This window comes from Stylophora pistillata, chromosome 11 (assembly GCF_964205215.1).
Source record: "Stylophora pistillata chromosome 11, jaStyPist1.2, whole genome shotgun sequence".
Lineage (NCBI taxonomy): Eukaryota > Metazoa > Cnidaria > Anthozoa > Scleractinia > Pocilloporidae > Stylophora > Stylophora pistillata.
In genome coordinates this window covers 3762654-3777293 of record NC_142529.1, presented here as the reverse complement: position 1 = coordinate 3777293, position 14640 = coordinate 3762654, and the positions used below count along the sequence as shown (strand labels likewise).

The following is a 14640-nucleotide window of genomic DNA, read 5'->3' as shown; positions in this document are numbered from 1 at the left end:
CGACTGGTTTCGATGTGTCCTTTTCATTCCTCTCCACGTCGCGAAGGTGATCTCGGAATCGGTCACCTAGTTTTCTGCCTGTTTCGCCGATGTAAAAATTTTTGCAATAAGTGCAAGTTATGCAATAGATTACATTGGCGGACGTGTACGTGAAGTGATCGGTGATCTTAATGGATCGTTTGGGTCCCGATATTTTCTCAGTGTTGTAAATGAAAGGACACGTTTTGCATCGTGCACGAGCGCATTTAAAAGTGCCTGGTTGGTCATTAGTCTGAAAAGAACTTCTCACCAAAAAATTGCCTATGTTTTTGTCGCGTTTGAATGAAATGAGCGGAGGCTACGAAAAGATAGTGCTTGTCTCTGGATCCCACAGGCATCAACGAACGCTTTTCATTCCACTGATTTATTCGTATTTTTCTCGTTGCCATGTTCCCACCAATAACATAGCTCCATTTTCTGCCTTTAAAAGCACACACAATCCATAATTCCTCTATTCGCTCCGACGAAGGGCAAACGCTCGAAACGTCATCTTTTATAATCGTAACGGTGGCCAATTTACCATTTCGACTTTGTTGATATATTCAAATTATATATTACTACGAATTTGTAAAGCTAATTATTAAGCCTATACAATGCCTTCGGCGTTTCATGCTGTGTTAGTCGTCCTGAGATCGACAGAAAAACTCAAGTTTAATAGGAATGTTTTCATTAAGCTAAAGACCATGACGTTGTAAATTCGCTACCCCACCCACCCTTGCTTCGGAAAAGAATTGTCGCTAACAATTGGCAGACTTAAGGATCTCAGCTCGTGCTCTCCATCTAGAAAAACGTGGACGGGATTTTTCAAGTTTTTTACTTCGTATCCGTGTATTTCTTTTCCATTCTTAAACTTTTTAAACTTTTTAGTTCCTTTTCGGTTAATTCGTCCAAATTTTTCTTTATCTCACTAGACTACGGTCGCCTTTACGCATGGTAGGACACGTGGCAGAAAAACCGGCATAATTTGATTGGCTGGTTTAAAGGCTGGTTAGACAAGTTTTTCGAAAATGGGGATAAGAGTGGATTCAAATTCCGAGACGGGGCACCCTGCAACACTTTTAGTATAACCCAAGAAGTGAAAAAAAGGAACATCTCTTTGCAATGTTCATGCGTGACCTAACCGAGAGATATTGTCTGATTTGACCCCAAATTATCAAAGTTTAAATGAAAAGAAATCTGTAGAATTTGTATTGAAGACCTTTGAAGTGGAAATGTTAACTGAACCACCCTACCAAAAATAATACCTTTTTGCCAAGACACGCAATGAATCAACTTAACCAGTCAACCGTGTTTTGACGTCAAATGTGAACGAGTGCCTGAGGATACCGTCAAACTCACTCTTACGTTATAATTGATATAGTGAACTTAATGACTCGTTATAGTCCTAATAAGTCTAACAATAGCTGGATTCACCACAATATTTGCGGGCGTTTCATGACAACGCATAAGGCCGTGGGAATAGTGGCAAATTGTGGGGACTTCGAAATTGTAAAGGGAAGTCAACACGGGCGCAATAGAGAGGTTTATGACTAATACTTTCATGTTGAAACTTTCGAGAGAGAGATTACTTATGTTAGTCTAATTGATGTGGATATTTTATAACTTAAACCAAGATCGCGTGCCTTTTTCTCCATCAAGTCTGAGTAACAATGACGTACCATTTGGAGCAATCAAAGTTCTCGCCTCCTCTGAGTCATTGACCAGCATGAAATACTGTTAATCCGCTCGGAAGTGAATTTCGCAATTTTGAATTGCACTTTTTAATCACAAGGTACTCTCGTATTTAAAAAAAGCTGTTTACAAACAAACAAATTTATTCAATGACAACCCGCCACCAAAAGTTCTAGAAGTTTCTTCCGGCCGTTCCAGTTGATTGTTTTTGAAGCCGCACATCTATTGTGATTCTGCTTTTATTTCAGCACTGAAGTGGATCAGTTTCCTAACTACCTTTAGATGAAACATTAACATTTTGGAACATTACATCATTCAAGATTCTTATTATCTATCAAGCAACACAAGATTTATATCTCCTTGTAATGAAAACCTCAAAGCAAGAAGTCAAAACCTGGCCTCAAAGTTTAAAGCAGTTTTTTATGATATCGTTTCCATTTTATTCTCTGTCAGGCTACGGTTTTAAAACATCTCAAGAGTGTCTTTCCAAATTGTTTTTGCAAACAACTCGCTAAAATAACTAGCATTGTAGGACTAAGTCTAGAAGGTTAGTTTTCATCAAAAACGTGAACAGTTCTTTCTTAATTTCTCCTGATTGTCCCAGATACAGAAGCTAATCAAGCACAAAATTTCGCAAATACTTCAGCCAGGAACAGGTTTTTTTTTTTTTATGAAATTTCAGTTTTTGCTGTGTGAGTAGGAAGTCGGGTTCGGCTTATAAAAACGTGGTAGTCGTGACTTTGAGAGTTTATTTTACAATCAAAATGTTTAAGGTTGATGTTAACGGCCGTTTTAAAGTATTTATTGAAAAACTAAATGTGGACCATGCTAATCATTGATTCATAAATGGAATGAAGTTACGAGTCACAAGAAGCATTGGTTGAAATAAGGAGGACAGTTTTGAACTGATTAATACTCTTCACCCTTTCACTTCCAAGATCTTGTTATTAATTCTCTTTACAATTCTTGTAATTAAAGTTTGGAGAATTTGGTATTGGATCAACTAATAATCCACTAATTGATATTTTTCTTTATTCTCATTACTTATCTGCTTGATATTGTGTTGATATTGTAAGGAGAAATTCTGTCTTGGTCACTAACGCGAGTTAAAGGGTGAAAGCAATTGAGGCTTTCGGTTAATTTTTTTTAATTCATTTGCTCATTTATTTATTTATCTATATATTTATTTATTTATTTTATTTCATAGAACCTGACAACGCTCAGTTTTAATACAGATAGTCAGAAAATAAAGAGGGGCCTATATGGTTAAAGGCTGATAGTTTCTAAAGAAACTGTTTGGGGCTGCGTCGGTGGGGGTAACGAAATAATTTGAATATATCAACAAAGTTGAAATGGTAAATTGGCCAACGTTACGATTATAAAAGCTGACGTTTCAAGCGTTAGCTCTTCGCTCCGACGAAGGTGGCCATTTTACCATTTCAACTGTGTTGATATATTCATATATGGCTAAAATGTATTTTATGTTATGTTATTTTAAATTGCGTTCGCTCTAAGATGAAAAGGAAAAAAAAATTCATTTCAAGAGGAAAAAGAGGATATGGGGTACCAAGATATTAGCACAGTCAACAGGACAAGGTCTATTACTGAGGAAGATCATTTGATGGAGTTATTCTTACGTAAAGTTAATATTAGTTCGTTCAAAAATGGATTCGATGGTCACGAAAGCTTATATGAACCTTGATGGTGTCACAGAGGCTAAAATGAAGCACAATAAAGTACTGTAGCCCTACTTTTGAGGTACAAACTTTTAATTAGGGATGCACACTTTCTACTTTGTATCTAAGATAAAGAATTTAAAAGTGCTGTGACTACGGTGGCCATGAGATGTATTTTGGGGGAGAAAATATGAAATATTGCATTGAGAGAGTAACGAAATACGTAAGTGTGGCAGATTAACGGATATTTTACTTTATTTGGTCAAAATCCAATAATATAGGGTTAATTCATTCGATTCTTACTTATGACGACACCATGATATCGCTTCCCGATCTTATTAGTCTCTAACTTCAAGTAAAGAGAGCATTATATGATATTACTTTTCTTCATAATAAAAGCTTTATATTTCGTGGAGAAAAAATAGAAAAGGTGTTACGACAAATACAAAGTGGCAAGAACTGAACCGTGCTGATGTACAACTAAATTCTCAGAAGTATTTTTAAAGGAGTGAGTGTGATCCAGTAATGAGAACTTGAACATTGGAGTGTGAGACGGTTCAGGTTCAATGACTTCATATCTGGTGCCCTCACGTAAGAGTCTTTGTGGTGAGACGAGGAATGATGGCTCAAAATGCAAACGCAGCAACTCACGAAAGATAGGCAGTTATTCATTTTATTTGTTTTTAGACCACCGAAACACCTACCGTGATCACTTGAATAAATGTCATAACTCAAGCACTTAGCGTGAAACGATCTGTACGTTTTGACGAACTGTACTTTTGACGAACACGTATGGCTTTTTTTCGCTGCATATAACTATATAACATAGTAGCTGAATTTATGTGCGCCTTCCTTCTATTTATATCAGGTATTTGTATCATTATTAGCTCCTATAAATATACAGAAAAAACATATATATATATATATCTTTTCACAGAGATTTCGAGAAGTTCCTATTTAAACTTCTCGTTCGCTTCAACCAAATTTACTTTTAAGGAGTTATTCTTTAGACATGCAAATATCTCTGCTATGTACGTCTAGAAACCTGCGCTGATCCTGTACAGGGCACAAACATCCGTTCACCTATTTGCATGAATCTTTAGAGGCTTAATACAGCTGTTGAGCTTGTAAGCCTTACAGAGTAATGAAAGTGAATTTTCGGACAAGTAGCGGAATTCTACGATGATAGGCTTGTAATACCTTTGTTTAACCCTTAAACTCCCAGAAATGATAAACACGTAACTTCTCCCTATAATATCCATACATCATCCGGCAAAAAGGTGACGAGAATACTCAAACTTATCAGGGAGAAGTTATTATCTTGATCTAACACCAAAAACCTCGTTACTAATTTACAAGGAAATGTGGAGTAGCTAGAGGGGAGAGATTAACAATTAGATCTTGGAATTTAAACGGTTAATACATTAACAAAACACCTGATATCTTCATATGTTAATGAAAAGATTTTGTAATCCAAGTCTCGTGAGAGACTAATTCGTGCATTCAACATACTGAATTTATTCATTATGCCGTAGAAGAATGGTGTAGCCCATACGTCTAGGACCTTAAAATTCAAAGCTATTGACAGTGTTTTCATTGCTATGGTTTATTAGGCTGAACAGGGCGGTACGAACTGTTTAAGTAGATACAGTAATTCATACTTGCATGGTCATCTGCTATTGTTCCGAGGTTCTAAAGCGAAGCTCAGAAATCCTGACTGATCGAAGCAAAACTTTTGCGACAGCTTAAACGAGAAGTGTTGTTAGATTTCCAAGAAAACTGCTGTTGTTACATGTGATCAGGAAACTTTGCTATATACATATTCAAACAATTAAACATGTGCAGAGTGCATGGTATTGCGATGTTAATTGTACTTTGGTCCTTAATAGAGCGACTCACTTGTGACTCTAATTCTAGTACTCCTTGAACAATTAATCTATTGCTAAAATATATATTATGATCATATCAAACATTTGCTAAGGTGATGAAGGATCTAAACATTTATAACCAAGAGCAATTATGTATGTACAAGTGATGTTGTTGTTCAAAAGTCAAGCTTCTTGTGTAAACATTCGAACACGCTTGTTTCCCGTGCTGAGAAGAGAAAGTGCTTGGATCATCTTCTTGTCCTTGTTGTCCATTGCGATTTCAACAGGTGTAAGTCCTTCTTTTGTGTAAGCTTTTACGCTCGCTCCATTTCTAATAAGGAAAATTACCGCTCTAATATCACCTCCGCAGACAGCGGCGTGAAGAGGCGTCCAACCCTCTTTGTCTCTTACGTCTACCAAAGCACCGAACTTCAGAAACACCTCCAAACATCTAACTTTGCCTTGAAAAGCAGCTTCGTGCATGGCAGTCCCTCCGCTGGCGTTTAAATTGTCCAACGTAATGTGTCCAGCGCTTAAAATGCCATGAAGCAGGCGAGAGTCATTCCTTGCCACAGCGGCGTCTAAAACATATGAAGGATTTAGAAGACGTTCATCGTAATTGTTGTTTAGCATGTCGAGATCATTCAGTTTATCCTCTGGTTCGTCCTTTACGCAATCAATGACAATAGCTGGTGGAGTCTTTTCTTGTTCTGCGGGCACTGTGTGTCTTCTTTTGTTATGGTAGGCGTGATTGTACAAGTTTAAACCATTCGGAAACACCACGTTTCCGACCGATCTACATCTCTGTAGTTTCTCTTTCTTTCGTCTGTCAGCGTATCTTCGAACGGTTCCAGGCAAGCCGATTTGAGACCTTTCCATGACAGATTTCTCTGCTAAACACACTTTAGTGCTTGTTTTTCAGTTTAGAGTTAGTTGTTGACCTGTTTTCGCGAGAGTGACTCAGGTTACTGACAAGAATTAAGAGCTTACACAGGAAGCTCTTCACTACGGCGCTGCAAATAGCTTATGACAACTTCGCCGTATTGCGATCCCTTGTAGCGTGCGTTGAACTTAATTTACATCCGTGAATGCTCCAACCGTCAGATGACGGAAAACCTACCTCGCTGGTCACGAGATAACATCCGTTTAATCTGTGTTGTAATCCTACTAAATACAGCATTTTATGCTCCACAGCTTATCTTAATGATCCTTTGGGGGGTAATTAATATATTAGCATTTTCACAAAAGGAATCACCCGGCTCTTTTTTCCGGTTTGATGATCACGTCACTTTAACAATTGGTGCTTACAAGAGAGATTAGACTGCGAGCACCTTTATCAAAGACAAGTCAGTGTATGATATTGTGCGTAACATTTGCCTTTTTATCTGTTAATGGCGCCCTGTCTATGCGGTGTTTGTTTAAAGCACACACGAACAACATAACTTTACTAAACATAATGGCTTTTGACCATATCTTGCATTGTCATCCCTTTCGCTGGTCATTTCCTTCGCTTAAAAGTACAAATAAACCCCATGGAATAGTTTATTTGGATCATAAGAGATGAGTGCCTTTTCTGAAACAGGCTGATTAATTTCACTCCACTAAGCGACCGAATCAACTATCTAGGGAATACAATTACGTGGCCAACTTGTAAACACGGTCAAGATTATTTTGCGATTTAACGGGATGATTTTCTTTTGTTGCTCCCTGCAACCCTGTTTCCGTATCTTCAAAAATAAATCAAAAGAGTAAACAAAAATTCATGACAAGGTTTTGTTGTGAAATTGCAAACTTGTTCTCAAGTGCTGGGATCGAAATTTCAAAGAAGATTCCGAGGTGTACGTCTTGACATAAGTACATTCTCTCTAGCGAGACAATAAATCCACCTGTAAAACGATTAAGTAATTTAGATCTTTTCCCAACGGCACTTAGCGCGTAAAATAGTTCTTTGCTTCGCCTTAAACATATTTACTTTTTTCCGTTTGTTGACATGGCAGTCTACACGGCTTAGTAAGGAAAACATTCTTGCCCACGGGGGTCAATTTTCACAGGTTTTAATTGCGATGTTCATAACAAACTGTTGTTGACGCCGTATTCCAGTCACGTTTCTGAACTGAATGAATCAAATTTTCAGCAAGGATTCTTGTGTTTGCGCTATCACAGCACTTTATAGTAGACGTACTCTGCTACTGTCTAATCTCTGTGTAGTTCAAGAGATTGTCTTGTTTTCAAGAAAATAACCGTACCAGACGCCCAAAATTGAGCTTGGCCGAGGACGTTTCTCCCTCTGAAGAAAGTTACCTCTTCCTTTTCAGGCGATTACTGTATAATCATGTGGTATGAGACTTACATCCAATTTTATTTTTCTTCCATGATATCTCACTGATATCTTACAAGTTTTCTATGGAAACTAGGAATAAAAACAAGCGCTTCGGCTAAAATAAAATTGTAGCCGTGGGAGGTGAACGCAAACGAAAATATTGGCTTGTATTTCGAACGTTCGGTGATCTTTGATTTGTTTGTTTATTTTTTTTCTTTTTCGCCCACAAAGCAAATTCATAACTACGTTCATGATTGTGTCGGCTTAATTCCACACAATTTTATAGAATTAAGATTCAATTTTTTTCTTTATTTAATTTCGTTTCTTTTCCTCTTTTATATTCTTTTGGGAAAGTGTAAATTTACGTAAACAAGGCAGGATTCAGACATAGTCAAACATTAAACAACCTAAAGTCATTCTTCAGCTGCGAAAAGGAAGTCGGCAAAAATAAAGATATGTTTTGTACGACGCGACACAGGTCTCCAGGTCTCCTTCTTATACACGGTAAAGTAACAGTCAACGCAAAATCTACCAAATCGCTCAAATTCGCCATTTAGAACCACAGAAACGACAATACACAGCAAGTGAGGTAGGTTTACATTTATTTTGAGCCTTAACATACACATTCCTTGATATAAGTTTACGATATCACGACTCTTCAATATTCTCCCATACATTTCTTTATATTTCGAACAAACGACCAGACATGCCGCTTGTGTGGGCCCCTTGTGGGATGACAAGGCACGAGACAGAAAAATGCCCTCAGTGACTCATTCATTGCTACTAAAATATCTAAATCTGTTAGACAACGTACTCATGAGGCATGACAGATAAAAGACATCGACTGCAGGAAATACAAGTATTTTTTCTATAGACTGTGAGACGTTTTAGATGGCGGTCTTCAACAGAATATGACGATAACTGAAATCTGTTCTCCATTACCACAAATTGGCACTCCTTCTTGTTCTTTGTAGTTTTTAACCTCAAAACCAGTAAGGGGCGCAGCAAATCATTTTTTGGCTTGTAAGCCTGTTCCGTATCTCTTAAGTATGTGGCGGCCGGGGAAGGTTGTGGAAGTCAAGTATTTCCGAGGAAAGTTTGCAAGCCCGGGCTTGCTTACTGGCTTTAAATGGAGTTACGCACCAGCCAGTTTGCTTCTAGATATATCAGGCTACGTTGTTGTCAGAACAGGTTTTCCGTTACGTTGAAATTGTGTAACTATTTTTCAAACTGAAGTGTTTCGTTCATTCTGTCACTTTCTTAAAATTTGATATCATCCAGAGAGCCATCATTGATACTGTTGTGAACCTTTCTGGCGCTTTAGAAACCGGTTTTGGCACCGGTCGTTTACCTCTACGTAGGTTTTTTTGAGTTAATATTTTGAAAGCGTAATAGTTATAGAATTTATCACATACCTGCTGTAAATTAAATGGAAATAGATCATTACCTTTTTTTTTTTCTCAATGTTTTGCTGGAAATGTCATTCGTAAGACCTGTCGATTAACTTGTGGTTAGATTTTTACTGTATCAAAATTGAATTTCTTTGTGTCCATAATTGAATTTCTTTGTGTGGATGTGTAGCGTATCTACCCCCTTGAAGAGTTCAAGACTGAAAGAGATTTCTATCGCTCTTAGAACAAAATGATCCTATTTTTAATATGTCTCTATCACTGGTTCTCCACAAACCCTTAATTCAATAAAACCTCAGTCCACCTCGCTCTCCCCTCTTTCCCCTCCCCCCACCGCTTCTAGTTTGTTCATGAACAAACTACGTCTGATGAACAAACAAAACGTGGTTGGAAGAGTTGTTTCTCTTTGCTAACAAAATCCTTAAGATACTAAAGGATCCAGTTTTTATTGTCTAAATATCCACTTGGTTCTTTATGAAGTTCAAGCGACGCAGTTTCGTGAATCAAAGATTAGTTTTTCAGCTTATTTGGAAAACAATCGAGCGCAACAGGTGAAGTAATTCATCAACATTGTTTTTTGTTAAAGATTATTACTTAGCTGGTTAGCTCAGTTGGTGCTTTTGCCAGTTCTGAGAATGTCGTGTCCACAAAATCATCTCCACTAAAAGGGACGATGGGTTGGATACGGGCGCTTTTTCTGTCGATTTTTATCCTGCATGTGTAAGTACAGCAAAATCCTCTCAGTTTTCTTGGTTTCATTTCCCTCTTTCAGAATTTCGTTTTGAACGTTATTTGTATCCAACAGCAGATGTTCAACCAAAAAATTGTAAAACGAAAGATGAAAAGTGTTATGGGCTAAGAGGCTCTTTCAAAGTGACTAACGCGATAAAGACGTTTAATCTGTGTGCTCCAAGGTTCTTTGGTCAACTTGAGAAAGCCGGGTTATGGGTTTTAATTGTTGCTTATTATTTCAGCTTTGTAGGCGATAAAACCAGCTTAATAACGGCGCCTGTCTCGAAAACGCTATCGAAGAGGTGTTCTCTGAAATCTTTATTTTCCATTGGGCTCACTTAAACAATATTCCTTCCATGCACGTAGTCAACAATGTTATAGGTGGAGCATACTTAAAAGATCGGTATTCACTTAGAAAATCAACTGAGAAAATGATTAACCTCTTTGATCTTTGTCAGTAAGGTTCCCTCGAGTGTTCATTCTTATGTATTATTTATCGATTAAGAGACTAAAGTTTCCAGTCAGATATTAAGAGACTCTTTTGATACTAGACATGAAGGGGCATCTGGGTACAATACCTCGAACTTTTACTTAGACAAGCCATGGCTCACTGAGCTAAAAGGTTCAACTGAGAAGAAATAATACACTGGTATGCTTGTGAACAAAAGTATTTTGCCTGCTGTTGAGGAGGCACCTTGCACTTTGCAGGTCTTGCTGTTTCCTATTTGTAAATATGTCGCTAAAATTGTTTCAAGTGTGGCGTAATCGAAGAAAAACATTACGTCCTTGTGATATGATGGTTAAAAAATATTATATTGGGAAAAGATTGAAATCAAATACAGTGAGCTAAATAAACTGTCACCTTAAGACCTTCCATATTATTCTTAATGGCGATAAATACAGTTCTAGCCGGTGAAAGCAAAACCTTTATTTATAGTGATTGTTTGGAATTATCACCTTTTCGAAGGGGCTAACAATTACTCAATGCATGCGCGTTGAATAGCCAAAGAGGCGCGTAGCACCGAGTTGGCTATGACCAATCTCGTATCCAACAAGTGTGAATGGAATAATTTTTTTACTAAATTTTATTAAATCCAGAAGGTTTGGATATTTGAAGCTTCTTTCAGCTCTGTAACAGTTGGTGCAATGCATTTTCATATAAGGTGACTCGGAATATGAGCTGATAACCTGTGTTGAGTGAATCAATCAGAACACTAAAAATGCAATATTCGGAATTGAAAATTTAATAATAAGCGTTATTAAAAACTGGATCATTGGATAATGCAATTCAAGACTATTTATTGGCTTAGCAATTATGGTATGTGAGCCAATATACCATAATCTAATATCTACACTGTAACATTCGGTTTCTTCTTACAAAATAAAGTCGAGAAGATTTTTATAATATCTTGGGGGCGTTTTTTCCAACGCGCGCTCGTGGAATAATTGTTAAATAGTAAAGTTTCACAGTCTCTTTTTTTTTCAATTATTTCAAGTTATAACTAAAATCCTACATAATTTATATGGGTGGGTTATTTCAATAAAGTCTAACTTAATATTAAACCACAGATGAAGACAAAATTTTGAATTTTTTTTACTTTTTTTTCCCCATCGTTTGATGGGGGATGAATGTTTTTCAGTGTTAGTGACGATCCTTCTTTACATTTCATCAAAAAATAAACTTTTCCTTGATTCGGTTCAACAATCGCCACGCTTTGTCTAAATATAACCCTGGTATAAGTTTAGTTTAAGAAGAATTTAATCAACTATTGAAAACTGAATCGTTTTAAGTTTTGATGAAAATCCTGAAAGACCTAAAGGTTCACTTTTCTAAAAATGTAACCAATGTAACCGATAAATAATTTTCAATATCAAAAACTGAAACATGACTGTTACTTATCCATTACTGAAAACCGCAAGAATTGTAATGTTACATTTATATCTGTTTAAACTAATGTTTACATGTTTCTCCACACAGGTACCAGTCACTGGAAGTGAATGGTAAGTTTTCCTAAAGATTTGAGTTCTATTCAGTCAGGAGTTGAAAATCATCCCGGACTGCTTTGGTTTGCTTAACCTCGTTCTGTGATTGGTCAAAAAAACTCGTGCTTCTTATTCAACCAATCAGATTTAACACTAAAATCAATATTTTGAGGAGAAAGTACCATTTGATCACTCCTTGATGGGAAGTCAGTGATGGACGCTTTTGAAGGAATATTGATTTCAGTGCAGCTCAGCAACATACTTTCACCTCAAACTGAGCGTAAAGTAATGGTTTCTTTACACATAAATATACCTATTTGAACACCAAACATTAAATCTGTACCATTGATACAAAACTCCTGACCTGTGTTGTTTCTCTTGGTTTTAGGAAGATCAATTCCCCGTCCAGGTATGTTTTTAGCACCATAGCTATTGTTCATTACAAAAAAAAGTCAAAAAGGTTTCCTCTCTATCTTGCAGAGTTTTAAAGTGCACGCCCTCTAAGATAAAATCCATTTGAATATAATTATTCTTCCGGTAATTCATAAATAACTACAAATGAGATCTGAGAGATGCGTGAGTGATTACCCTAAGGATATTTCTTTTTCTTTTACCTGGTAAAAGTTGAGGCTCGATTTCCGCAGCTCTTTCGTGTCCGGTCTTCGCTCTTCCCCGAGAAGAGGGTGGGTTCGTGGGGAGTAGCGCGGGCTCATATTCCCAAACAGCGGAAGGGAATCGAGCCAAGTAAAAGTTCAGCTTATGATCACGAACAGAAATCCTTTCGTGCATGTTGAATTTCTATGCATCTGAAATAAAGCCTTTTTTAATAAGCACAGGTGTAGCTTAAGAAACCCAGGTTTTCTTTTTTATACAATGGAGATCTAAAGCATCGGTGCAAAAGCAGAAAAAAAGTGTCGGGCTGCGTAAGTAGTGCGAAAAAAGTTTTTGCGACGAAGATAGTAGGATAGATTTATTATGTCAACAGTCAAAACCTACATTCTCTGACACCTTATTCCACATCCGCAAGCAACCGCTATTACACATTGTAACAGAGTTTAATTATATCTTTATAATAATTTAAATACAGTGTGCCGCGCCCGGGTCGACTTGGCTTTCATCATCGATGGTTCAGGAAGTATCGAGGCTTATGGCAGAGGAAACTTCCGACGATGCCTCAACTTTGTCAAAGCGATTGTCAGCCGCTTTAACTTCAGAGGCGGGCAAACCCGAGTAGGAGTCGTACTGTACTCGTCTAAGCCTCGGCTGATCTTCGACTTCAGACGTTATCGTTCTAAAAGGCAGATCCTAAATTCTATCAATCGCATACGATACCCCAGGGGTGGTACCAGGACCGGATATGCCATGCGGTATTGTTATAGCCGGGTGTTCCGGTATGCACGGGGAGGAGTTCGTAAGGTATATATCTAAAGTTTTTGACCGTCTAAACCATTTGCATTGCGTTAAATTTGTAGAAAAACCGGATGTCTCATCTCTCTTAGCTCAACGCGAGTTTGACCTTTTGTCCCTAGGTTGCTATAGTAATGACTGATGGAAGATCATCTGACAATGTGGTGCCTCCTGCCAATTTGTTCCGACGATCAAACATCAAATGTTATGCGGTTGGAATCGGTCGGAGATACAACAGAAGACAGCTCTTACAAATAGCGGCAGGACGTCGAAGTCACGTGATAACAGCCGGGTTTAGACAGTTGGGCTCTATAGTGGGAACAATACAACGACGAGCATGTAGAGGTGTGTTACTTAGTGACTTGAATTGTACTTCTAGTATTGTAGTTATAAAAGTCTTGATAAACTAAGCATTTGTCATTATGGAGTAGATGATGATTTAAAAATTAATGTACGCTTTGTATCTGGTCGTTATATTTAATTCATTTTTCATTTTGATCGAGAGCTGCTGTCTTTTACTTGTAGGTACACGCCCTGTTGGAGGGGGTAAGTTTTTCACAAACTGCACATTATTAAAAACATTACCTCTGTGTATCTGATATTGATATCACATCTAAAGTAAGCGCAGCAGGTATGACTCTAAACACGAGGCGAACACTGTTCAATGCAGTTTTGAAACTTTTTATTCAAGAAAAACAGTGAGAAAGAATAGCAAATGCAAGAATAACTTTTGGTCTCGACAAAGCTAACATAAGTTTTATCGTGTAAACGACTTCCGCCCTCTTCTCCATCCAAAACTTTTTCCATCCCTACTTTCCTGATGCTTTTGGTACGGGGGTTAAGCTCAAAGGATTTCGATTTTCAGAAGAATAGAAGTTAACACCATTCTGTTATTCACTTGTTAGAAAGCGCTAGTTTTCTGCAGAATTTTAGAGTGGAATTAAAAGGTTCAAAGGAATGGTGGTCAGGACAGGCAGGCTTTGAAGATGAACGTGAATGATGGCTAAGGAACTCACATATTGGCCAGTCGGAGTTTTGTTAGATTCAGAGTCTTTGTAAAATCAACAACTCGCAATTGTCCCTACACATTGTACCAAAGGGTTAAATTGTGTGTTCATATTGAATTGCAGCGTGCCGTGCTCGGGTCGACTTGGCCTTCATCATCGATGGTTCAGGAAGTATCGAGGCTTATGGCAGAGGAAACTTCCGACGATGCCTCAACTTTGTCAAAGCGATTGTCAGCCGCTTTAACTTCAGAGGCGGGCAAACCCGCGTAGGAGTCGTACTGTACTCGTCCAGACCTCGGCTGATCTTCGGCTTTAGACGTTATCGTTCTAAAGGGCAGATCTTAAATGCCATCAATCGGATACGATACCCAAGGGGTGGTACTAAGACCGGATATGCCATGCGGTACTGTTATAGCCGGGTGTTCCGATATGCACGGAGAGGAGTTCGTAAGGTATATATCTAAAGTTTTTGACCCTCTAAACCATATGCATGACTTTAAATTTGCAGAAAAACCGCATGTCTCATCT

General features: G+C 37.8%; 3 protein-coding genes across 4 annotated transcripts in view; 2 read left to right on the top strand and 1 right to left on the bottom strand.

Annotated features, from left to right (window-relative positions):
- Positions 1-4880: 4880 nt before the first annotated feature.
- Positions 4881-6477, bottom strand: LOC111323092 (uncharacterized). The gene has a single exon (XM_022926381.2). It carries the CDS (start codon positions 6131-6133, stop codon positions 5438-5440), a length of 696 nt encoding a protein of 231 aa, XP_022782116.1. The 5' UTR covers positions 6134-6477; the 3' UTR covers positions 4881-5437.
- Positions 6478-9611: 3134 nt separating this feature from the next.
- LOC148719700 (vitrin-like) lies at positions 9612-13126 on the top strand. Its single transcript, XM_088739136.1, has 4 exons — positions 9612-9703; positions 11694-11716; positions 12087-12107; positions 12786-13126. The coding sequence occupies exons 1-4, from the start codon at positions 9657-9659 to the stop codon at positions 13124-13126; spliced, it is 432 nt and encodes a 143-aa protein (XP_088595262.1). The 5' UTR covers positions 9612-9656.
- Positions 13127-13231: 105 nt separating this feature from the next.
- Positions 13232-14640, top strand: part of LOC111323157 (uncharacterized) — an 84526-nt gene continuing 83117 nt past the window's right edge. For both annotated transcript variants that reach the window (XM_088738212.1, XM_088738210.1), the window contains exons 1-3: positions 13232-13450; positions 13631-13651; positions 14236-14564. In XM_088738212.1, the coding sequence (XP_088594338.1) occupies positions 13240-13450; positions 13631-13651; positions 14236-14564 (561 nt within the window). In that variant the 5' untranslated portion in view covers positions 13232-13239. The remainder of the gene's footprint in view (positions 13451-13630; positions 13652-14235; positions 14565-14640) is intronic.